Source organism: Mus musculus, chromosome 5, assembly GCF_000001635.26.
Source record: "Mus musculus strain C57BL/6J chromosome 5, GRCm38.p6 C57BL/6J".
Taxonomy (NCBI): domain Eukaryota; kingdom Metazoa; phylum Chordata; class Mammalia; order Rodentia; family Muridae; genus Mus; species Mus musculus.
In genome coordinates, this window is record NC_000071.6 from 96,612,741 (window position 1) to 96,638,389 (window position 25,649).

The 25,649-nt window shown below is 44.2% G+C and overlaps 1 protein-coding gene across 4 annotated transcripts in view; it reads left to right on the plus strand.

The window, feature by feature from the left end:
• Positions 1 to 25,649, plus strand: part of Fras1 (Fraser extracellular matrix complex subunit 1) — a 410,957-nt gene that overhangs the window by 238,964 nt on the left and 146,344 nt on the right. For 2 of the 4 annotated variants that reach the window (XM_006534873.4, NM_175473.3), the window contains 4 exons: positions 2,035 to 2,175; positions 5,619 to 5,762; positions 23,318 to 23,470; positions 23,992 to 24,138. In XM_006534873.4, the coding sequence (XP_006534936.1) occupies positions 2,035 to 2,175; positions 5,619 to 5,762; positions 23,318 to 23,470; positions 23,992 to 24,138 (585 nt within the window). Of the gene's footprint in view, positions 1 to 2,034; positions 2,176 to 4,032; positions 4,719 to 5,618; positions 5,763 to 23,317; positions 23,475 to 23,991; positions 24,139 to 25,649 lie in introns of those variants that run through there. The other 2 variants (XM_017320847.2, XM_017320846.1) reach the window with 2 other exon arrangements.

Consider the following 25,649-nt stretch of genomic DNA (forward strand, 5'->3'; position numbering starts at 1 on the left):
GAAGTAGGAAAAAAAGGAAGGGAGGAAGGAAGGAAGGAAGGAAGGAAGGAAGGAAGGAAGGAAGGAAGGAAGGGGGGGAGAGAGAGGGAGGAAGAAAGGAAAAGGAGGGAGGGAAGAAAGGAAGGAAGAAAGGGAGGGTTGGAGGAAAGAAGAGAGGAAGGGAGGGAGGAAGGAAGAAAGGGAGAGATGAAGGAAGGAAAGAAGGAAGGAAGAGACAGAGGGAGAGGGGGAGGGAGAAAGAAAGGAAAGAAGGAGGGATGGAGGAAAAAGGGAGGGTTGGAGGAAGGAAGGAAGGAAGGAAGGAAGGAAGGAAGGAAGGAAGGAAGGAAGGAGAGGTTAAACTGGAAGGTCTCACATGTACAGCCTTTACCACTGGTTTATCTGCTTTTTCCACTTTTGACTGAGATATTTCTCCAAACAGGGATTATTGTCTCTATGCAGACAACTTCCACAGTGAATTTTTCCCTTTTCTTTTTCCTTTTTTTTTTTGAAAAGACAGTTTTAAAAAGAAAACACTTAGGGGTTCATCCTTGAGAGTCTCTATCAGTGCATGTGGCCCTGTGAAATGCCCCCTCTGGGTCATCATGTCTCTTGATGCTGTCGTTGTTCAGGTCTTATTTAGGTAGCCATGCTGTTGAGGTATCTCCTGTGTAGCTTCCCTGCTACTTCTAGGAACTATAAACTCAGCAGATTTCCTGGTCCTCTGGCTCCTGAAGTTTGCCTGCCTCTTTTCTACAATATTTACTGAGCCTTCAGTACAAGAGCTGTGTTCTAAATGTATCTATTGGGGCTGGACACCCCACGAACAGTTTTTCTCTGTAATTTTGACCAGTTGTGGTTTTCTGAAATGGTCTCCATCTGTTGCAAAGAGAAACTTCTTTGATGAGGGTTGAAAGCTACACTTCTCTGGGAGTATAAGTATAAATATTTAGGATGCAGTTAAGAATCACGTTTGCGTAGTGAACTGGCATGGTAGTAGGTTCTCCTCAAACATTTATCACCTCACTAGCCCATGGTAGGTTTCCAGGATGAGGTAGGATTTCCCACCTGCTGAGTGAGCCTTCAGTCCCATCAGACAGCTGCTGGTTACCACAGAGATGAGAGTGACATTATTACACCCTGAGGGATAACTTGTCATGCTGGTCATTGTTGTTGCTCATAGTCTGAGTAGGACTATGGTTTGCTTCCCTCCCATTGCAGCTTGTGTAGCACCTTCTAAAACTGCAAAAGCTATTCCCTGGGGAGAAGGATATCAGTGACCCTTAAAGGTCTGGTGGATGCCGGCTGAGGTGTCTTTATTATTATTATCATTATCATTATTATTAGTTCCTTTTTTAATCACACATCTGGAAACATGTAACACTGCTTCTGTTCATTACAGCTGAGGTTTATAAGGACCATACCATGTATCTAGAGATTTTGCATGTATCTTGTCCCGTTGCAGCACTGAATTCCCGCTTTACAGACAAGGAAGCAAAAGCCTCAAGGTGTTTCTGATTTAGGCAAGGTCGCCGAGCTGCTGAGCAGTGCTCTCACATCCTATGCTAGACTTTACCCCCATCCCACACATGCATGTCAGTTCCTTGCCTGTGTTGCGACTGATTTTGTAATGTTCCAAATGTTGGCAAACTCCGTTCTGTGTACACTCGGACTCCATCTTAGAATGGACATCACGTGAGCAAAAGCTCCCCTGACCCCCTCACCCCCATCCCTTCTCTTTGAGCAGTCTGAGGAGCAGGCTGGTTTCCAGAGTGACAGCTATCCCAAGGATAGGAAAACTGTTTGTGGTTTCTGGTTCTCTTGACCTCCTTCAGCTTGGGGAAGGAAATATATGACTGTAATGGTTGTCTGTCTGGGGGCATTTGTGTTTGACCTCATAGGATAGTGCCTTCAGAGAAAAACATGTACAATGTGTCCTGGTCTTAGGGAAGCCAAGTGAATGGACAGAGCGTACTTCAGTGGGGATGTAAGAGGAAGATGGCTACTGTTCTCATGTGCCACTGTCCTCATAAGTTCCTCTTCTGTCCTTCCCAGTTTGCCACCCATCCTGCCTCACGTGTGAAGGAAAGAGCCCTCACAACTGCACGGGCTGTGAATCCACCCACGCACTACTGGCTGGGTGCTGCGTCTCCCAGTGTCCCGAGACCCACTTTAACCTGGAAGGTACTTGTACAGGTGAGTGTGTGACCTGCTGGGGCAGAGTTCCTGTTCTCACCTTTGCTCTTCCTGATGTGACAAGACATGTTGATTAAAGACACCATCCTGTTAGTGATGGGACTGGGATCGAAATCCTATTCTCACACCCAACAGTTTAAAGGTGGAAGAAAACATGGAGAATGATTCTTCCAACGAGGAAGCAGATTAGTGTGAAATTTTTACATCGCTGTGCGTTGCAGACTATAATAGTTCAATAAACTTACTCTTCCTAGGTTTCTCTTATCTGGGAGACAATCACGTCAATAGATATCTTCTCCCATAGGGTAAATAAGACGTTTGCATTGTATAAGATCTGGAATTTAGTTCAACATAAATCTCTGCTACTATAGCCCTATTGAAAGTTAAGGTGGATTTTTTTTTTTTTTTTTTTGTAGTTATCTCAGGAGTCTGTGCTCAATGTACCAGATCTAAAAGTTCAGAATATGAAAGAAAAATTGAGAGTGGAGATTCCACAACTCAAAAGCAGTCACTCTGTTAGCATGGCGAAATGCTTCTTTGGGGTATCTCTTATCTCTGCTGTCCAGTAACAGGGAACAAATTAGAGTTTTGCCTTTTTATATTGTCTCCAAATATTGTCCTCTGTAAATGCCCATGTTATGAGGAATCACAGTGAGCACTTTTCATGCCCTTCTGCTCTGCACATTAAGCTGTTTATGTATGTGTGTGCATATATATATATATATATATATATATATATACACATACATACATACATATATTTACATACACACCATATATATACATGTATATGATTTGGGGAGATCAAGGATCCTCCCCTGCCCCTGTTTTCTGAAGCTAATTCTCATGCCTCATTGAACTTCCTCACAATATAGCAGTATCATTTAGTTAGCCTTCGTCCAAGCCAGTTGCCTCTCCTTGAGAATATTCCACGAGTCCTAAAGAGGACCTACAAGGCTCGTGGGAGTCTCACTGCTGTCTCTGTTATCTAAAGCAGGAGAGCTCAGTTTGAGGGGTGAGGTCTCAGAAACAGAATGACTTGCTGGCGGTGACTTGGGGACCAGCTTTAGTAGTGTGCCGGGAGAGGCAGACACAAGATACAATTGGCGACAGTTCCCAGCCTTGCTTCCCTTGGCACCAGCAGGAAAACAAAACAAAACAAACAAAACAAAACAAAACAAAAAATACAAGAGAGAAATAACGTCTTTGGTTCCTTCTTTGATGTGTCTTCCCAGGTTAAGAGCACCGCTCCATTCCATAACAGACATTTCTGAAATTACAAGTTCAGATTAGTAAAGCACTTCATTGGTATTGGCGAAATAGTAAAACGTAAGCACCTTAGGGTGGTGCTGTTCACTATATCTGCAGGGTGGAAAAGACAAGTACATTCTCTCAGAAGTCTATTTTTGTTTCCAAAAATAGACATTTGAGGCTAGTTGATAGGGGAAAAAAAAAAAAAACTTGTAACGGAATCATAGCCCGTGTAATTCAGGAGTTATAAAATATGTAGTAAACTTAGAAATATTTTAAATTATCCCATCTTACTGAATGAGTGTTTTGTCTGTGCTCCAAGTGTGTGCCTAGTGCCCAGAAGAGGGTATGGCATCCTCTGAGACTGGAGTTACAGACTGTAATGAGCTACCGTGTGGGTGCTGGGGATCCAACTCTGGACCTCTGGAAGAGAAGCCAGTGCCTTAACCACTGAGCCATCTCTCCATCCCCATAATTTTTTTAAAAATGAGCATGTATTCGATTCTTTTGGCCTGAACTACAAAGAGGAAATATAGAGTTAATTTAAATATAGATGACTGGATATAGATGTTATTTTCATCCTGGGAATTTCTTCTTTTCCACAAATACCTTTTAATCTCAGGCCACCGGGGGCTTTACTTTAAAATGCCCACCCATCAACTCTGTGGGGCTAACTGCTTGCCTTGTCCTCTGCCATGCCTTTGAAGAAGTCCTCTAGCTTGGGAAGCCTTTATTCAGGCCCCTGTGTCCCCTGTGTGTAAACTATTTAAAGAAGAGACTACATAGCTCCCCATCTTCCCTGTCAGTAGATAGATAGCCCCGCCAGAAGCAGAGCACACGGGTTACGGTAGACATTCCAGCAAGCAGGCAGAGCTGGGTGGTAGAATTATCCTCGGAATGCTAGCTAGCATCTTCTGGCTGGTTCTCAAATGGAGTCTCAGGAATGCAGACTGATCTAGTGCCTCTAATCAGCAGTTTGTTTTCTTGCCCCTACACCCTTTTTAAAAAATATCTTACCTCCCTCTGGCCTCTTGCCAGAAGGGAGGGAGTGGCACTTGGCTTGAGTTGGAGTCCTTGTCTCTGCTCTCTGCCAGTCCTGTTCTAAGAGGGAGTGGATTGGTGTCAGCAAGCTCTCTCTAACACCTGTCCTCCCCACCCTGCACCTCCCAATTCCCTCACTCCCCACCACCACCACCATTTCTCTCCTGACACCAGACAGGCTTAGATCTCTTCTTCCTGGCTAGGAACCCATAACTCTCCAGCCACCCCAGCCACCCTCCTTGGCAGCCTGGGTCAGTTGCAGCCAAGCCCTGCCTGGTGTCCTCCCTGTCTGGATCTTTATTGCATGTTGCTTACGGAGGCTCGCCTGGCTTCTCACACTGCTGTACCTCTCTTTTAATTGGGTGGTTTTTCTGAGGAAGACATAACTTTGCCATAATTTTGTCTAAGGCTTTGAACTTCAGATGCAGCTCCTGATAACCTCCTGAAGGACGACTGCCTTTCTGTTGTCTGGATTTAATTAAGTATTGCTGATTAAAGTGATAAAAGGGATCCAAGATGAGGCCTGGAGGTAGAGGCTGCCTGGCAACTCACTCTGGTGGGGATGCTCAGCCTCATGTGCCATGTATGGTTCTCTGCTTGTCTGCCAGAAGTTTCTGAAAAGCAAAACTTCTCTTCTTCTCTTTACTCCCTGCCCTCTCCATATCTTTGCCCCCTTTCTGTCTGTGTTTCTCTCTCTCTCTCTCTCTCTCTCTCTCTCTCTCTGTTTTTCTATCTCTCTCCTACTGTCTGTCTCTGTCAGTTTCTTTGTCTCTTTTTCCCCCCTCCCTTCCCCCTCCCCCCTCCCTTTCCTCCTCCCCCCTCCCCCTGGCTCTTGCCCTTGCCCCCCCCCCCCAATTTGGAATAGGATATACTTGCCAAGCTTGGCTTTGAACTTCCTACTCATGTACATAGGGATGCCCCTCTGCAGTGGGTGACTCATGGTTCAGATTTTCACAGCTCTAAATTCTCTGTTATGTCTGTAGACAATATTCTTTTTTGATTCCAGAAATGCAGTCTCTGGCACATGGCAGGCATGCTGGGGAGTCTTTAGCAGGTGACCAGAAGTAGAGATGTGTGGGGAACAAGGAATGCCTCGTGCATTTGCATATTGAGCTGCTGACTCTAGTCCTGGCTTTTGTCCCTCCCCACAGAATGTCACCCGTCCTGCAGGCAGTGCCATGGTCCTCTGGAATCAGACTGTGTCTCCTGCCACCCTCACCTTACTCTCACCAGTGGGCACTGTAAGACCAGCTGCAAGGAAGAGCAATTCCTGAACCTCGTCGGGTACTGTGCTGGTAAGTGGCACATCTTTGTGCTCCTAAGAGATTCTGGGGCAGCTCCTGGAGGCTTCACAACAGGCAAAAGGATGCTGGTGCTGGTGCTGGTACTGGTGCTGGACCATTTGGCTCAGACTGTAAACATTTTTTTTCCCACTAGGTGCTTGTCTCTTGTCCAGGAACTGATTTCATTCACGATGTTCCCTCAAACTGTTGGTAAACGGGGATTTGAGCGTAACTGGGTTTGCTTGGTTTTGTTTGTTTGTTTTAAAATGAGATAGGGTCTCACTTAGCCCAGTGTGTTCCTTACTTTTCTTATTGTTGTGATAAACTACAAAAGAGACTTAATAAAGGAAGTGTATTTTGGCTCACAGTTTAAGGGCACAGCCCATCATAGACACTAAAGTATGGTGCAGGAGTTTGCCCCAGCCTGTAGGTCACAAGGGTATATCTTCCTTCCTCATTCGATACTCCTTGAAAACACCCTCATAGACACATCTAGACATGTGTTTCCATGGTGATTCAGTCAGATTGGTAATGAAGATTTATCTTCAAACACAGACTAGGATCAACTTGCTTTATAGTTGAGGATGGCTTTGATCGCGTGGTCTTCCTGTCCCCACCTCCCAAAGGTGAGGATTACAGATGTGTGCCGCCAGATGCAAATTTAATAATGGTCTTATAAGTCCTGGAAGAAAATTAGAACCTCATATTAATGAAGAATGAAGTGGTGATGAGAATCCTTTCATCTACATTTTAGGATAACAAAACTGCATTTTCAGAACCTTTGTTTGCCCCCTGCTCTTTGATGGGACCCTTTGCCCAGGCACAGAATTTTAGGGAGATTAAGCCAAAAGTAGAGAAGTTTCCTTGGGAGGTGATTTTTTTCCCTTCCTCACTTTAGAATCCAAAAAGGTGGTGGTGGGGTGGGGGACAGAAGGGAGAGACATAGGAAGGACTTGAAATGTCAGTAACTTTGGAATCATACATTATCTGTGACCTGGCCATTCACATGACAACATCAAAATGCCTATTTTTGGATCCACTAATGTCCAGCAGGCAAGATAACATGGGGACAGCACCGCTCATTGTCATTTTGTTTAATTTTGGGACATGCTAAGTTATCGTCTATGTTCTCAATGTATCTGGTTGGTACCCGTGTGTTGCCAGAGGCATGCTTTCTTTTGTCCACAATCATAAGGTTAGATATTAGACATTAGGTTCTGCCATCTAAAAAGACTGAAAATTCCCAAGTGCAGGTTTCATTGGAATAATGATGAATTCAGAGCAAACTTTGAGTCACAGAAACTGAGCTGAAGTTCAGCATTGAGGTTTGAGTCTAGTCAGAGGGGCCGGCTGGAGTACAGCTTGGTGGTAAAGTCCTTGTCTAGCATATACAAGACATTACACTCCATCCAAACCCACAGAGAAACACACTGTACCTGATGTAGGATGCAGTGTATGGCTGGTACTCCCCATTGCAGTCAGGATTGTCTCAGGAGGGAGACTAACATCAGTGTCTCCTCCCAGAGGAATGTCTTTGGTTGGCAGGTGTTGACTATTACTGATCGAAAGTCTGAGTTTAACTGCTCAGCCTGACTTTAAGTTGTGTAAGCTGCTTCCATGAAAACTAAGAGGTCCCTGATACATGTATTAATCAGCTTTGTGTAATTATGGTAGATCAGATTCAACTAACATATAAAAATAAATAGTTCCTTTAGCTCAGAATTCTGAAGGTTCAAGTCCCTATCACTAGCTTTAGCTCAGTCTGGTAGGGGCCCCTTCTCTCACCTGTGTCATATCATGAAAGAAACAAACCTGAATGAAAAAGCCCATGTTACAGAACAGGAAGTCAAAAGGAGAGACAGAGTCTTGTGGTTCTGCTGGCACGTCACTGGTGACTCAGTGAACTCTGGGCAGGCTTCCAAAGCTCCTGCCACCTCAACCAGTATCATGACCCTGGGGTTTGAGCTCTTACAATCCAAACCATACTGAGAGCATGTAGTAAAATTATTAGTGCATGTTTAGTGCGTTACTATTATGAGGAAGCAGAGAGACATTTCAGGCTACTTAAGGGGATGAACTGAAGACAGTTAACAAATGGTACAAATAGATTTGTGTGCTGAAATACCTACAGGTCGTAAGGACTGTATACGTCCAGTGGGGCCTGGAGGGGAAGATTAAGATTAGAAGGCTTCACAGAGCGGGTGAAACCTAGTTTGCTTCCTGTGGATCAGTAAGGATTGAGTTAGAGGAAGGGATATTCGGTTCTTTTGATATCAAAAGGCAAACCTGGAAAGCAAAAAGTATGGGTCATATGTGGGCAATGAGTCATCCAACAAGCATAGAAAACAGGGCTGGCACTGTAGTACACTACAGGATCAAGTTGGAAAATTTAGCTTGGAACCAGAATATAGAAGGCCTGGTGTTGCAGCTAAAAGTTGAGGCTGGATCAACTCGGGCCCTGTGTGTGTTTGGGGAGAGCTGTGTCTTGGCTAAGGGTATATTGTGTATGGTCTACAAGTGGTGGGAGATTGTCAAGGCTGCAGAGGAATGAGCTTAGGGAGACTATAAGAGATAGATAGACCTACCGTGGTAGACCTTTCATTCCAGTCTGTTGTCCGTGTAGATCCTAAAACTTTTATCCTATGACATATTTTATAAATAAATGTTTATATAAGGAGATTGGAATGGTTTAATAGTTAATGAGCTCTCTTCTATCCAAAGTTCAGAACACTCTTTGATAATAAATTAGGTGGTTAGGAACTGCATTAATTTTTAAAGGCCTATAGGAACCATTAGAATAGAGAATCATTGGACTTGACTCAATGACTTTGGAAGACCCCAGTCTCAGAAGAACAGACTCATGAGAGCCTCATGAGATTGTTACTCATTATTTTAAATCAAGTAGTCATCACCCATTGTTCAGAAATACTTCTCACATGGGGATTGGAATAAGTATATTTCAAATAGAAAAACAAGAGAAATATGTGTCAATGTAGAAGTTTACTTTGTCACTAAATGTATGACTTTCTAACTGCCTCCCACTACTCTGTTACAAATTCTTTTATTTGCTATTTCATCAAGTGTTTAGTAAACCCTTGTTCCTTGCCAGGCTGGCCCTGTGAAGGCTTTGAGGATAGAGATGAAGATGTGTTACTTGCATCTAAGAAATGTAGCTTAGTGAAGGGCGGCATATTAGTTTGCCAAGGCTACCTAATAAAATACCAGAGCCTGGGAGCCTTGAACAACAGAAATGGAGTTTCTCACTGCTGTGGAAGTCATAAGTCCAAGATTAAGGTCCCATGAGACAGGGCTCCTTGGAGCTTCTCTTTGCTGTGAGATGCTTGCCCTTTTAAGACCATCTTCTCTACAAGGATAGGGGGACGAGGAGGTCTTGCTCTGTAGCCCAGACTGGCTTGGAAATCATGATGGTTTTCCTGCTTCAATCCCTTGAGGGCTGGGATTACAAGCATGGTCTGAAAGTTTTTAAGCAGAAAGTGTCATGGTTGCCTTTCTGTGAAGAGAAAGATTACATAAAATGGCTTGGAAGAACTTGATATGAGGGCAGAAAGACCAATATTAGATAAGAGCTCTCACGCCAAGGGTAAAGGGGATGGAAGGGGCTTGGACTTGCGGGATTTAAATGATACATTAGATGGGTCTAAGGCTGTTTGCTCTTAGCAAAAAATGATCCAAGAGGGACAATTTCATGTGGCTTAATTTAATTGGGCAGCGGAAATAATTGTTCTCTTGCCGTTGTGGTGAGGGAGTGGGAGATTCACATGGTGTCCAGATTTCAGGTCATGGGTGTAAGCCCAGGATAGGAGTAAGTATAAGAGGCATTAAAGATGACTCTTGCATGTGGACACGTTAGACTTGGGGTGATAGTGGACATCAGGGGTACTGTCCTGGAAGAGGCTAACAGGATATGTAAATAGCTACCAGCACACTTCCTGCTTACTGTTATCCTGAACTGAAGACCCTAGGATTTTATTTTTTACATTGAAATGTTGCCTTAGCTCATATTGAATAATGGAAATTTTCAGGTAATTTGTTCTGAAGGCAAGAAAGTGGTAAGGAGCCGTGTGGTGTCACACCAAACAGGCTGACATATACTCCTACTATATGAAGTGTCTTTGGAATTATCCTTGGTAGCCTCAAAGAGAGGAACCCTCTCTGCCCTCTCTGGTATGTGAGCACCTTCCAGGGGGCCAGGATTTACTCATGGAATGTTTTTTTCACTATCTGAGCTATGCTTGAGATCATCACCCGAGACCTCTAAATTGCACTTAGCTGTTCAAAAAGAAAATTCCACTTAATCTATCACACAGACAAGAATAAACACATCCTGGGAACAGGTCCAATCACCTCACTGTGTTCTCACTTATGGAGATGTCATATGTGGGGGAATTCCCCTCCCAGTCTGTCAAAGCAAATAGATAGTTGGGAGATTTAGGCCAGAGCCGAAGGTTTTCAGCAAAGGCAGATGGAGTGGGCTGAGAAGCAGAAGCCCATCAGCCTTTTGTTAGAGACATGTCAGCATGCTATGGAAAACCAAGGGTTTCTTCATAGATTTTTTTTTCCCCTGCATATCTCAACGTTATCAAAAATGTCCAAAGCCTGGGGTGCTTTCTCTATCTGTCTCTCTCGGCTAAAAGCTTTCTCCTGTTCACAGAGGAGGGTGAGATGAAAAAGAAAGTGCAGATAAAGCCGTCACAGGGAAATAGCCCAGTGAAGATGTGTTATTGAAAAAAACCTATGCCCTGGGCTTTGTGAGTGCTGGGCAGGATGTCCATGCTCACTCTTATGGGTAAAGATGAGAAAACAGAGAGTGAAGGTGCTGAGGAAGGGTAGCTGGCATGGTGGGACTCTGGGGAGAAAGAACTTAATCATTGCTTTTGTGGCGATGTGGCTAAATGATGGCTCACATCCTCCAATCTGTCTCAAGAGCATAAACCAAAGGGGAAAAAGGATCAAAGAAATACTACTATGGGCATTTTTATATTGCATAAAGTTTGAGTCCAATGGTAGTTACAGCTGTTAAATGCAGTGAACACTCTTGGCCAAAAAACTTGGAAAATTAAATATAGTTCTGATGTTTGTTTGTTTGTTTGTTTGTTTTAGCCTGGAGTTTGGGTTAAGTAAAATTAAGCAGCTTTCACTGTTGCAGGAGTCTTAGAAGCTCACAGAGATAAGTCACTCTGGCTCAGTGTTTGCTGCCTTATTTCGATCATCAGAATCCTACCCATGATTCCTCCCTCAGTGCCTGGCTCAGTCTTTTCCTTCCAGAATGAGCCTCCCTCCGGTGCCTTCCACATTGTAATTTGCCTGCATGCAGATCCTTTCTCCCACTGACTTGGTACTGACTAACTCACGCGTCTCTGCAGATGATCTGTATGGGCATCTAAAAATAGGTGATACTCCTGAGGATGCGGGTGAAGAACCCTGGCCTGATTGCTTCTGATGTTGTTTTGCCATTTAGCATTCATGTGATCTTCAAGGGAGGTGGTAATTCAATCCTTGTTTTACATATAAACAAACCGAACTGCAAGAGAGCTAAATAAGACTGAGCAAGAATAATAGAACCAAGACCTGAACCTGGAGACTGGGATTTCACAGTCGCATTGCCATGTGTTAAAGTCTACCATGCTGATTGCGGCTGAGCACACACATTAGGGACTTAGGAGCAGGTATTGTTGCTGTTGTTTGCTTGCTTGCTCTGTGTGTGTGTGTGTTTAGTGTTTGAGCGTGTGCAATGCAAGTGTATACATATGCTTATGTGTATAGAGGTTAGAGGATAGCCTCAGGTGTTGTCTTCAAGAACATTACCACATCTACCTCCTATGAGACAGAGTATCTCACTGGCCTGAAAATCATCAATTAGGGTAGACAACTAAAGAGTATGTCCCAGGAATCTTCCTGTCTCTACCTCTCCAGCACTAGGTTAAACGTGCATACTATACCATGCCTGGTCTTTAACATGGCTTCTAGGGGTTGAACTCAGATCCTCACGTGTGTGAGATAAATGCATCACTAACGGGGCATCTCCCTAGCTCCCTATCCCATAGTTCATGCATCTGCACATGTGTACTGTCTGTCTGCATCAGCACCCACTCGTGCACACGTGTGTTGACGTGCACATGAGCTTGTGGAGGTGAGAGGTTGATGTCAGATGTCTTTCTCACTCTCCCTTTTCCACAGTTTTGAAGCAGGATCTCTCCCTGGATCTTGGACGCACTGATTTAGCTAGCTGGGCTGGCCACTTATCCTGGGTCTCACTTGCCTGCCTCCCTAGCACTAGGATTCTAAGTGCATGCCACCATGCATGGCGTTTTCATAAGGGATCTAACAATCAAACTCTGGATCCTCTTGTTTGGAAAGCAAGCACCTTCCAGAATGAGCCGCCAGCCAGTTCCTGTCTAGTGGGTCAGAAGATGGACGGGCACTGGTGCTTAGGATGATGAGGGAGCTGAGAGAGGCATTCTTAGAAACATTGTGCTGTTGTGAACACTCCCTTGGGTGCCCCGCCCTCTGCTCTACAGTGTGTTCCAGCTACCTGAAAAAAGGTTAAGGAAAATGACTAACCCATGCTGTTTTAACAATCTATATCAATCCACATTGACCTTAATCTTTCCAAATGTATACACACTTGGATGGCTTTTATAGTGCTACCCACTATAGGTGCATTTTCTCTTAGGTGGCACGTACATTTCTATGTGTTGACACTATTAGAACAATCTGTTTGTCACTTTTAGTGGTTAAATGCCATTCAGTGGTGCTGGGCATTTTCCTGCTGTGGTAGCTGTTGAAAAGCAGAAGCTAGTTTAGCTAGCAGATTAAATATGAGTTACAAGTTTACAACTATGACTAAATATGCTTTTGTCACTAATAGTAAAAATGATTTGTAAGTTTGGAAGTATTTTATCTTCTCACTGGATCAACATCTAAAACCTTACTGCAGAGTTGTAATGACTAGAACATTCCATTTGATTTGGATTTAGAAATAAAAGCATCGCGCACTGTCAGTTTGACCAGCGAATAGCTTGTGCTTGAGAAATGCTGGGTAAAGCAAATGCCTGGACTCCAAGGGTCTAGTCCTGCCCCTTCCTGTTCTATGGCAATGTGATCGAGGAGTTTTTTTCCTTAGCCTGATCTGTATTCTGTGTTTATCTCATCTTCTTGGCCTGCCTCTTCATTTCATCTGGTCCAGCTCCTCTATCTCTGTATATTTTCAATTTCCTTGTGCCTTCTGTTTTTTTTTTTTTAAACACCAGCTTCTTTATTTCCCTTATCTCCTTCTTTTGCAATGCCCTTTCTTTTCTTATTTCTCATCGTGTCATCCGATCTCCTGTTGCTTGAACTATGAATTGTATATCCAATCTCTTTCTGGAACTTTCAGTGATTGTCTCCTCCTTGTTCTCTCAATTTCTGTTTTTATTCAAGAGACCACAGGGTTTGCAGAGCAATGATTGAAGACTTCAAGGCCTTTCTTGTCTTTCATCCTTGCCACAAGAAGGATGTGCTCTATGCTTAAATTGAGGACTTCCGAGTTTAAAAAAGAAAAAAGAAAGAAAAAGAAAATAGAAAAGGAGAGAAAAAAAAAAGAACTTGAATTGTAATGTACCTTCACCTTCAACCTAAACAATTCCCTACCCAGTTGTTGTAAAGACAGATTGACCTTAAAGTGTCAATCACAGGCTTTGGTTGAGGCCATTGTTGCTGCTTCCCAGGAAGGACAGGGCTTCTGTGGCTCTGTGTTTACAGGACACAGCTGAACTTAAGTGTGGTTGTGCCCTCGACACTAAAGGTAGCAGTGTCCTATGGCTGCCCACTTGAAAAAAATTCTCTTTGGCTGACTTGCAATGAGCCAAGGTACTGACTTTCTTTTAAACCAACATTATCTTCAGCATGGATATTGGTTGTGCTTGGGCCCACTACATAAAAAGGTTTTAGAATTGCTCATCACTTAAGTCACTGCAGGTGTCATAAAGGGTTGAGTGTGCAGTTAGTGACCCCTCCATTTCACAAGCCAAGAAACTGGCATCACCCGACTTCACAGCTGATAGCCAGCGCACCCAGGCTTCGCACCCAAGGAGACTTGTGATGGCCCTGTGGCTTTAGCACACAACCTGCTCTGCACTTCTTAGCAGTCGCTTAATTTGCCTCTTTTCTACGTTCCTGAGACTTTGTCCACACAACCTCCCAGTACTGTATAGATCTTCCTCCACTCAGATCTCATGGGTGTTGAGAGCCCAGTCACAACTCCACTTTCTACTTTTGTTTGGAGGATTAACAACATCCAACAAAGCATAAACAAACCCTCTATTTTCTCTCAGATGTCTCTGCACTTTCTGTTTCCATTCATATACTTCCTTTCTGCCACCTTCCCTCCTTGAGCTGACTGATCCAGCCATTTATTTCCCCTTTCCTTTTCACACAGCCTCTTCTGAACTCCCCTTGACTCTCTCCTCCCTCCACCCCTCCTTTGGTGTATTCTTATCTTTACAGCATCCTCTTCCTCTCCCCTCTCCCTACTCCTGTCTCCCTCTCTCCTCCCCCCCTCCCCTCTCCCCTCCCCTCTCCCCTCTCCCCTTCTCCTGCCCCTCCCTCCCCCTCTCTCTTCCTCCTTGGAACAGACTCTCACTCCCCTCCAACCACAGGAACTGCAGACTGAAGAATCTCCAAGGAAATCCAGTCTTCATACCACACCCACAGCTATTTTTTCTTTCTTCACATGACCCTTCTGTTTATCCGTAACTCATTTTGCAATCAGTACAATTGAGAGCCATTGAGTGATACCCATTCCCAGCTCATTCTAGCTATGCGGTGGCCCTAGGCTACATCTCTCTTTCTCTCTTCCTTTTGCAAATCCCCAAGCTTCCTTTTTCCCACTTGGTAGCCTCATACACCCCTATGGTATCTTTCTCACTTCTTCCCAAGATGAGGGTCAATCTGTAAAGACCAGCTTTGGATTCTACAAGAATTGAAGACCAAATTGTAGGATGGTCCTATTAGCCTTTCACCTTGATGTCCTTCAATTGATTTCCAAGGCCCGTGTTCTCCTTGGATTTCTGTGTGAGTGTTGAGACTCCATCCATACTGATTGTGTATTCTCTCCATTCCACAATGCTCCCCTGCTCTGTGTAGGCAATCTGTTGTGCATTCTGTCCTTGACAGGGATGTCTTCAGTGGGCCTCACTTTCAGGAATCAGCTAAGCACCCAAGTTGTATGGCCTGTGTATAAAACGTGCTCTGGGCCTCCCTCCACCCTTTCTGCATGAAACAAAACAAACCTCATTTCTGTCTAATGTCTCTGCATCTTCTACTTCCCTCCCAGTGCCTATGACTTGCTCATCATCCTGTCATGAGCATCTCCAGGTGATGCCCCACTCCCATTCTGCTTCCTGTAGCACTTTCCTCATGGTCTCATGCTAGCTGACTTGCTGTAAGCACCAACAGAAGAGAGTCTGGAGATTAATCAAATGCAACACAAGTTGGATTCACAGTGCGAAGGCCCCAGGCCGTACCCATGGCACTTGCAACAAGAGCTTCCCCCCACCCCCACTGCCATCTGAGAACTGTGGCGTTGCCAGTCACTTTATCCAGCTACCTCAGTCTTCACAACAATCCCTTGGCCCCTGTAGCAGCCTTCTCAATAGTAAGTTGGTCAATGCTGGGTAGAAACCACTGTCCTGTCAACTTAAGGTCAATCTGTCGCAAGGTTCTTTAACACTAAAGCAGTAGCCAAAGGCACTGGATAAGGAAGTTCTATTTGCTTGTTTTGTCCATTGGTTTTGCTTTGTTTGTTTTATGGCTTTTGTACTAATTTGACTCTGGGGGGGGGATGATTTTAAGCACTTTTGGGAGGGTTGAGCCCAAAGTAATAATAAAAGGCAAAGGACTGGAATACTTTCTCTTCTTCCATTCATGGGTTGTCTTAATTTCTTTTGTGCTGATTTCACAAGTTGAACCCTGAGCTCCTAACGGTGGAGTCAGAGTTCAAATCCCATCATCTTCCTTTTGTTTTCCATGCATTTGTACAAGCTTTCCATGCCATTTTCAAGCTTCCTGCCCTTACTCTTCTCTCCCAGACTCCTCTTCCTGCCAGAACCTCCTTCTCAAGTCCTCTCCTACTTCATGGCTTTCTTTCAATGTGTGGTACACTGGGTTTAGTTAGTGTTCCTCTCCCAGCCTGAGTAGGAGCAAAAACATCTATCAGTGACTACAGCAGTGAAGGAGTGACACCTGTTCCCCCAACAGCCTTTAAGTACCCGTAGTCCTCCAGGAAGGGGTAAAGCCTCATGTACCCCACATGCATGACAAAATGATGAGGGGCCCAGGCTCCTGCCAAATTTGTAGCGATAACGACAGCTGCACTATATTCATGAATGCAGCTCTGTCTTGTTGAGAAGATGTCTTTCTGTTGTGCATTGCATCTTTCCATCCTCTGGCCCCACACTCTTTCCACTCCCTCTTCCATGATGCTCAGCAAATTGTTGAAGGGGGTGATATGTTTATTCCACACTGAGCTGAGCACTGCACTATCAAGTAGTCTCAGGACTTTCAGTCATGAGTTTATCACCACTCCCTACAGTAAGAAGCACCTCTGACTGGGCACACCACACATCTATGGATTCAACAGGGTATTTAGAAGGCAGTTGAAGAAGATCATTTGGCAAAATAGTCCTCATAGGCTCTGCACTATGGCGCATGACCCGCCCAGCCACAGGCTCTGGACCAGGTTTACAGTACTGAATCCTACACTTAGAAAAGGCCTGGAGTTTTTGCATGACATCATCTATCTTTTACCTGCTAGAGAAGAGTTGTAAGTGTCCATTAGTTTAACTACTTGCAAATGCATTGACTGTAGTTAACATTAAGAACCTAATCAACTGGTAGGATAATATTAAAAATCTCCCTGTATGTCTAAATTTGTCTTTATAGATCATTATTTATCAGCTAAAAGAGTCACTTCCCCATGAAATCGGACATTCAGACCATTTCTTTAATAGCAGACGTTGACTTGAACATCTTCAGGTTTTCTTGTCTTTGTTCCAAAGATGAGAAATACGTCATTTCGTCAGTGTGTACCGCCATCCATCGTGAACGTGGGTAATCCTCACTGATCTTTGAAGCAGAGCCTCCGATTTGGAGAAGACATCACGCAGCGTTGACCACACGCAATTTCCTCGCAGCTGCATGGTGACATATTGGACGATGTTGCAGCTGCTGAGTTCAAATATTAATTTTTGATTTGTTTAAATTTTGAGCATGTCTGCATACTGTGTCTATTTAGAAAACAAACAGAATCTTCTAGTGCTTAAAACAAGAAATGTATTTATTTTATCTGGAGCTAGTTCTCTGTCTCCCGACTTCCCTGTAATATGTTCATTAATTTGCTTGCTTAGAGTGTGAATCCGCTGTTTATTAACAAGGTGGTACGTACACAAACAACTGGAACCCCCATCTGCCGGCTCCGCACCACACACGTGCTCAGTATTCCCCAGTGATCTGTAGCAGGCTGGGCATACATGTATCTCCAGGCTCACTGAACTCCTTGTCAGCCTTAATGAGTGTTCTATTTAAAGTCCCTGCACTGTAATTGCAGTGGTGACAAGGAAGAATTTACTTACTGACTGGCAGTGGGAGGAACCTGAAAGGCAGCTTCCAGCAAGAGACACTCATTGTGTAAGCAATTCGTGTGTGTGTGTGTGTGTGTGTGTGTATAACACATCACTTATGCGTATTTGAGGTCATTTTCCTCGACTTTGCTCGTAGGCAGGAAGGTGAGCTGTGGATGTCTTCCTGCCGAGACAGCTTTAGGATAGGATGGAAATCCTCACGAAGGCTGTCAGATTGGTCGGTTGAAAGTTCAGGTCCCTATTTTAGTAGCTGCAGTACCAGTAAAGATTGAGAGGCAGCTGCTGGGGTGTCCCGAGGAACTGCTTTAGATAGGTCACAAACACAGGTAGGAAGGGGGATGAGGAACATTGCAGGGGAATGCATTCTGCGGTTTGTTGATCTTTCTAAGGATATTAGCATTTTCAGGCCATCCTTTCTGGTAGGGTCTATTAACACAGTATGTGTACAGTGAGAGTCAGAATCACTCTTTGTCAGCTGGTTGCCACCTACCAAGGAGAATCAAGAGTCTCCTCCAAATCAGATCAGTTCTTAGAATGCCTGGGATGGAATACATGAAGTGACCATTTTACACAGTCATCTCCTGCAGGGGCTGGAGATGGGACTACTGCTACCTTTAAATTTGTTTGGATTGTATAATGGACACATTTGGCTGACCCTGGGGATATTTCTGTCTTCATTAGCTCAGACTTTAACCAACAAGAAAGTTGCATATGTCACACACACACACACACACACACACACACACACGGAATCCTTTTCCTCCTAGGTTGAAGTGGAGTTTTGAAAAATAGGGGTACACTCTTCAAAAACCTTTTCAGGGGCCTCCAGATGCTCCAAGCTTCCCTTGTAGTTCTAGATTTTTATTGCACTTACTTGAATATTTATTTTAAATTGTAGTTTTTATTATATTTTTAGTTTTCCCAGATATTTTTTCTCTGTTCTTGTAAAACCAACTGTTTACACAGGCTATGGTGGAGGTCAGCAGGCAACACAAGCAGGTCTAAAGCACATGGCGGTTTTGGTCTTTCAAGTTTCATGCGGTCGATCCCCGATCTTCATGCTAGGAACAGCAGAGCACACACAGTAATGGAGCTTGGGGGGCACAGAAACATTAAAGGCACTTTCTTCAGAAATGTCCCTGGAGGCAGAGGTTTCCGTATAGTCTGAAGGAAGAATGTCTTCATAGCTGTATTCTCAGGCACGCACAGAGTGGAGTTCGTGCAGCTAACTGGCAGTGTGTGGCTGAGATCCTTTTGGGCATAACTCTTGTTTCCTTTTTATGCCAACCTGGAGCCAAGACTTGAAAGAGGATCATATTTACTTACTTATATGTGTGTGTCCATAGGCAGGTGTGTTACATGAACATTGAGGTCAGAAGACAATTTGTGAGACTTAGTTCCTTCTAAGAAGTGAGTCCCTGGGCTTGAATTCAAGTTGTCAGGCTTAGTAGCAAACATTTCCACCCACTGACCATCACTCTGTCCCTTCTAGTGTTTTTATTCAATAATCCTCTTATTTCATCCAGAAACCACATAGGAATTACCTGATACATACAATTGAATCGATCCAAATTTAGCTAGGTATCTATATTAAAGCAGTTGCGAGAGACTAACATTTTTCAAAATGTCATTTCTGGTCAGACATCAGATATGTTCTTCTTCCTTCTCAAGGTAGACCTCAACACTGCCACTCACTGTCATGAGATTCCTTGTGCTTGTGTTAGAGCTTTGCCTGCATGTATGCTTGCACACCGGAAGACAACATCAGATCCCATTATTGATGGTCATAAGCTGCCCTATGGGTGCTGGGACTTGAACTCAGCCTGTTCTCTTAACCACTGGGCTGTGTGTGTGTGTGTGTGTGTGTGTGTGTGTGTGTGTGTGTGTGTGTGCATACGTGCGCACACGCGCGCACACACACGTGTAAAAATATATATGTATATATTTGTAGTACTGACAAAGTTATGATAAAACAGACTCAAATGTCTCACAGAAACACAAAATGATATGAATTTTCTAGAAAAGAATTTGCGACACACTGTGTTTCATGCCTGCAGTGGTAGAGGTGTGTGTTCATCCAGGTCTGGCATGTGGGAGCCCATGAACTAAGCGCTCCATCTCGGTTTCCTCATTTATCAGGGGGACAGAGAGGGATGTGCAGACTCCCTCTTCAGAAGAGTTTGTATTGTGGTAGTTGAGACACTACCTAATGCGTGTTAGGAGGCCACAGAGCCAAGCTGTAATGATATTATTAAGTTATGCCTTTTAAGGTTGTTCTTTGAAAATGATCAGGAATGCAGACAGTGATTTGTGCACAAAGGTTTTCATTCTAGCCTTAAGTAGAAAAGTGAAGACAATGTCCACTTCCATAATAAATACGACCTTTTCTGTTTGTTCCTTCACTTAAAGCTGTGATGTCATGTAGTCCTTAAAAATAGTGTTGAGAGAATGCCCCTAATGGCATGTAGACATGATGGCAGGGCTGAGCATAATGTGCTGCATGTCCACATTTCATACAATCTCATCTGTAAAAATCTACATGTGAAAGGCTGTGTGGCAAATACATTGAAAAGAAGAAAAAAAAAGTCACCGTTAGCAGTCTTGATCTCTGGGAAGCATTCCTAAGGTGGTTTGTTTTTTATTATACATTGAAAAATTGTTTTTTATATCTTGTTCTGTAGATTGCTTTGCTGTGAGAGAAATAAAGTCCCCAAATCTCTTTTGAACACTTCAGAGACCCTCTTTTATGTAGATGACTGCAGCTCTCAGGCTGGAGCCTCAAGCCTGCTCACAGGTGGTGCCCAGTGGGACTGGCCACTTGTAGCCTGTCATTGTGAGCTCTGTATCTGTCCTAGGGTACTGTGCTTCTCTGGATGGAAGTCAGAACACACATATTGATCCTCAGGCCCTTGTTGCTCTGGTATCTGCCTTCTTCCCTGGTTCATCTGTCATTCTGAGGTCTCGCAAGGAATTATCCCCAAAAAGATTCTGACTTCAAGCTTCTGGAAAAAAAAAGAAAGCTGTTTCCTAGATTTTAGAAATTTATTACTCTTTTTTTCCTTGGTTTAATAAAAATCAGTCAACCAACTGTGATTCACAGCAGGATTCTACTGCATATTTATTTAAGTGGTGTTTTGTTGGAGCTAGTGTTTGACAGGAACAGGAAGGAAGGGTTGGGTGAAGGGACTAATATAGGAACTCCCTCAGATGTGGTTTTGGAATGAAGTTATCCATCGGCTTGGGTATTCTGTGTATCTTTTTGAACAATAGAATAAATATAGGCAGCGAACAAAAAGAGTCAGAAAGTGCAACTTTTCAAACTGAAATAGTTACAATCTCCTGTGTAGGCAGAGCTGTAATCTAACTTGGATAAATGTGACATCTGGGCAACTCATGGCTGACTTTTATACTTTCAGATGTCATTTACTGATTTCTTCTTTGCCTCTGGGCATTCCCTCTATCATGCCATGTGATCTGTCTTGGGATTGATGGATGCCTTCTTATGCCTGTTTTAACAAGGAGCTATGGAAGCAAGCAGAGGCCCTGAGTGATTGCAGCCCCACTCCCTTGAGCCCTCTCCACTGGTTTCTGGTGTCTGTATGCACAAAGCCAGCCATGTTTGGTTTGAGGCTTCTACAGACTTGGTTATTAGTTACTCCTTACTGTGATCAGATACCTGAAAGAAGAAACTTATGGGTGAAAGGGTTTATTTTGGATTGTAGCTCAGGAGAACACTGATGTCATACCAAAGAAAGGCATGGTAGGGAAAGCTCTGTGGGAGATGATATGGCAACAAAAATGTGAGATATCAGATGGCAAAGATGTCTCTAAGCAAGGGACAAAGAAAGAGGAATGATGGTAGTCAGCTAGCTTCTCTGGGTTTTATTGAGATCATAATTCCAGCCCATTTGCATGGTGCTGCCCACATTCAAGATGAGTCTTCTCTCTGCATTTAAACCATTCTAGAAACACCGCCTGGACCAGCAGTTCTGGGGTTCCGACCCCTTTGGGTGTCGTATGAACCTTTCCTAGGCTTCACCCAAGACCATTGGAAAATACTGATTCATAACAGTAGCAAATTAGAATTATTATTATGAAATAGCAACAAATTTTATGTTTGGAACTCACCAGAACAAGAGAGATTGTCTTAAAGGGTCGAGGGTTAAGAAAGTTGAGAACCACTGCCCTAGACCATCCCAGAGGTATGGCTCTAGATCTCAAGTTGGCACTACAGAGTAGCCATCAAAAGGAGTGTGATGAACTCCTATATTTACCTGTCTATTGGCCGCAGAGAAAGAGGACTCAACCAATGTAAGTCTGGGATAAACTGTGCTAAGAGGAGAGAGAGCTTCAAGGAGTCAGGTTAGTAAGAAGTGCTACATATTGTGGGATTTCTGATAGGATAAGGAAGAACCCAGTCCATTTTGTTACTTAGAGTCCTCCAAGAGACCTTTTCAAGACAAAGAATCTTGGCAGCTGGAACAGAATACATCAAGGGAAGGTGTTAGGAAGGGAAGGAAACAGAGCAGTGTGTTAGTTACTTTTTTCTCTGACCACAGATCTCATAAAGAAGCAAGTCAAGGGAGGAAGGGTTTTACTTTGGCTTGCAGTTTTAGGGACACCATTCATCAAGGTGGAGAAAACACCATAGTAGATAGTAGGAGAGGCTGAAGGCTTGTTCACATCCGGGTAATCAGATGAAATGAGGCTAAAAGCTAGACTGAACTGCAACCATAGGGCCTACTTCCCTCAACCTCAGCAAACCACTTCCTCCAGCTAAGTCCTACTTCCTGAAGGCTCCACAACCCCCAAAGTATCATCAACTGAACGTGCAAATGCACAAGCCTGTGAAGGGCATTTTGCAGATCATGGATGCAATCTGTATAGCTGACCTGGCCTTTTTTTTTAAAAGAGCAAATGTGGCCCAGATTACTATCTTGACCTATAATGTCAGGAGATGAAACAAGACATCTGAGCTCTGATAGGGTAGGAACAGGTACAAAGTGCTTTGAGTCCCACAGGGGATGGTGGATCGGCCCTAAAACCAGAGTCCTTTCTTCCTGCCTGCCCCTCAGCTGTGTTCATTCCCCGGGTGATTCAGGATCCCCACGTTCCTTCTGCCATGGAGATGAAGGGTGATGAATGAGGCTTTGAGGGTAATTACCACTTGAAGGCAGAGCGGAGGGAGTGTTTAGGCCTCAGTGGAAGCTGAACCCAATTGAGCTCTGTATCAAAGGATGACTCTTGTATAAGTGAGGACAAGACCGCGCTGGCTGCACAAGATAATTTGTTTTATGGCTTTAATCACAGCTGGTATGACAGAGCTGCCGAGAACCATCCATCAGGTCGTGAAAATGATTCTTTTCCACGCACAGCTTTTGTTATAATTCTATCTTCAGTTAAAGACTAAAATGAGCACGCAACCCAGTCCAATTACCCGCTAAGCTCCCATTCCCTATTTCAAAGGCTGACTATGGAGGGCCAGCTCTGGAGGCCATGCGGAGGAGTCCCGTGACAGGCTCAAGAGCCTGCCCCCGCGGTGGGGACACACAGCCCTCGAGGGCTCTTGATCTGGGGGAGAAGTTACACATAATGGTCTTGCTGTTTCTGTTGGTCCAACATCTCTCTCTCCCATGTCAAGTATCTATCACACAAAGCTCTAGGACTTGAAGGTCGTTCTGTTGGAAAGAAATGAGAACTCAATTGCTGTGCTGGGGCTAACATTTACTTAAACCATTAACCACGAACCTCAAGCCCACGGTTTGTACAAGTCCCCTGCCTCTCCTTTGCTAGGGTGCTGCCTCTGGGCTCCTCTCTGGATGGCTGAATGGCAGCTGTGGTAATTGAACCCCCTTTGCCATGTGGTGTACAGAAAAGACTTCAGCTCATGAACATCCGTGCTTGTTTCTCTCTCTCTTCCCCTTCCAGACTGCCATCCTTTGTGCCAGCACTGTGTGGCCAATCTCCAAGACACTGGTAGTATCTGCCTAAAGTGTCAGCATGCCCGCCACCTGCTGCTTGGAGATCACTGTGTGCCAGAATGCCCTCCTGGACACTATAAAGAGAGAGGCACTTGTAAAAGTGAGTAAGTGCTGGACTCGGGGTGGTGGGAGAGGGGCTGCTGATCAAGTCCTTTTAATATCAGAGAAGACTTTGGTGTCTCTGAGACAAAGGAGGCTAGATGCCTCTAGCAGGGCTGCAGCCTGGCCCCATACCCTGTTTGGGGTCTTCTTTTCCACATGTTGCTTTGGGGGTACCTTAGTGATTTTCTTCTGGCTCTGGTGTAATACCTGGAAATTCAGAGTGACCTGAGCCTCAGGCATCTGGTTACACTGCATCTGCAGTTGGGAGGCAGAGAGAAATGAGTACTTGTGCTAAGCTTCCAGTCCCCTTTGTAGTCAGCCCAGGGCCTCAGCCCATGGACTGGTGTTACCTACATTTGGGGTACATTGTCCATTCTCAGTTAATCTAATCTATCCCTGCACAAGCATATCCAGATGTTTGTCTCCTACGTGAGTCTAGATCATGGCAGGTTAGCATAAGCATCACAAGGAGAATATCTGGGCTCACAGTTTTTACTCATGTCACTTTTCCCTCTCTAGCATGCCATTCCTCCTGCAGAAGCTGCCAGAATGGAGGACCTTTCTCCTGCTCCTCTTGTGACACTGGTCTGGTTCTGACCCACATTGGTACCTGTAGCACCGCCTGCTTCCCTGGGCATTACCTGGATGATAACCAAGTTTGCCAGCGTAAGTTTAATGGACTGTCTCCCCTCCTGCTTCTCTGGGCCTTTGGAAAAAAATGTGAAGTTCTTACTCCACCTTCTCCTCCAACGGCCTTTGGTTAATATGAGAAAGAAAGCTAACCTTCAAAGGCAGTGTGGGTGCCATTAGTAGACTGGCTAAGATAGCAGCCCCTGTTGGAGGTGCTTGTCTTTCTAAGTAGTAGCCGTGTAGTCTTAGCTGACTCTTTTACCTTCTGCCCTCCCATTATCTCAAACAAAAGTGCTGGTCGGTTTCATCTTTATGGTTATCCTAACAATCTGGTCGCTTGATCCTGAGCAGAGAAAAGAGTCCATGCTGGTGCACAGTCCATGGACAAGACCCATCCGTAGACTTACTTTATCTTCTACGTTTATCTGTTGATACTGACAGCGTGCAGGATGTCACATTTAAATATGTCTGCTTCTTCCCAAGAATCTAGTTGTTTTGTTTTTTTCCTGTACAAGAGTTACATGTGTAAATGCCATCTCAAACAAGTATGGCTATAATTAACGACACCGGATGAGGCATAAAGAGCCTGGATAAATTAGAGAAAGGACTAATCTGGAAAACAATTAGGCATCCCTCACAGGTGAAGGCTGAGGTGGCTCACGTCACTTTTATCTCTAAAAGACACTCAAAAAGCTGTCATACATCCAGAGGGCTGGCTCTGCAGGGACAAACTGTTCTGCTGTTCTTGCTGAGGACATAGGTTGGGTTCCTAGCACACACATGGGGGCTTACCACCATCTCTTACTTCGTTTTCAGAAGATTAGATGTCACATTTTGGCCTCCATGGGCACTGTACACATGTATTGTTTATACACACATGTAAGAAAGCACTATATACATGAAATAAAATATAAATAACCCCTTAAATATTAGTTATAGCTTCAGAAATCACAGTGAACAAATACAGTAGTGATACTTCAATTTTATGTTGTAGGAAGTCTCATGTTGAAGGCATTGTTGGCTGGTGGCTTTGGGGTGTCTGTAGAGCTGGGGGGGGTTCTAGAAGTTTAAGTGCTAATGTCACTTAGTAGCATTATGGCCTTAAACAAGCCACGCTTGACAACAGTGTCTTTCTATTATGGGGGAATGTCTTTGTCCTTCCTTGTTGCTGTGGTAAAAATACATTAGCAAAAGCAACATGAAGAGACAGGGCTTCTTTAGGCTTATAGTTCCAGAGGGATACAGACCCTCAGGAGGGGAAGATGTGTAACAGGTAGCCAAGTCATGGTGGCAGACACAGAAGCCTGGCTGCTTGCATAGCATCCACACCCAGGAAGCAGAGAGTGAATGGGAAGTGTGGCTAAGCCGTAAAGCCTCAAGGGCCACCCTCCGTGATCCACTTACTCTGTGAGGCACCATCTCCTCAACCTTCCACAACCTTCCAGAAAGATGGCCAGCTGAGTACCAAATGGCCGATGGAAGTCGAGCCTCATCCAAACCATGGTAGGGGAAATACAGCAGTAGCTACATCCAGCAACTACAGCACT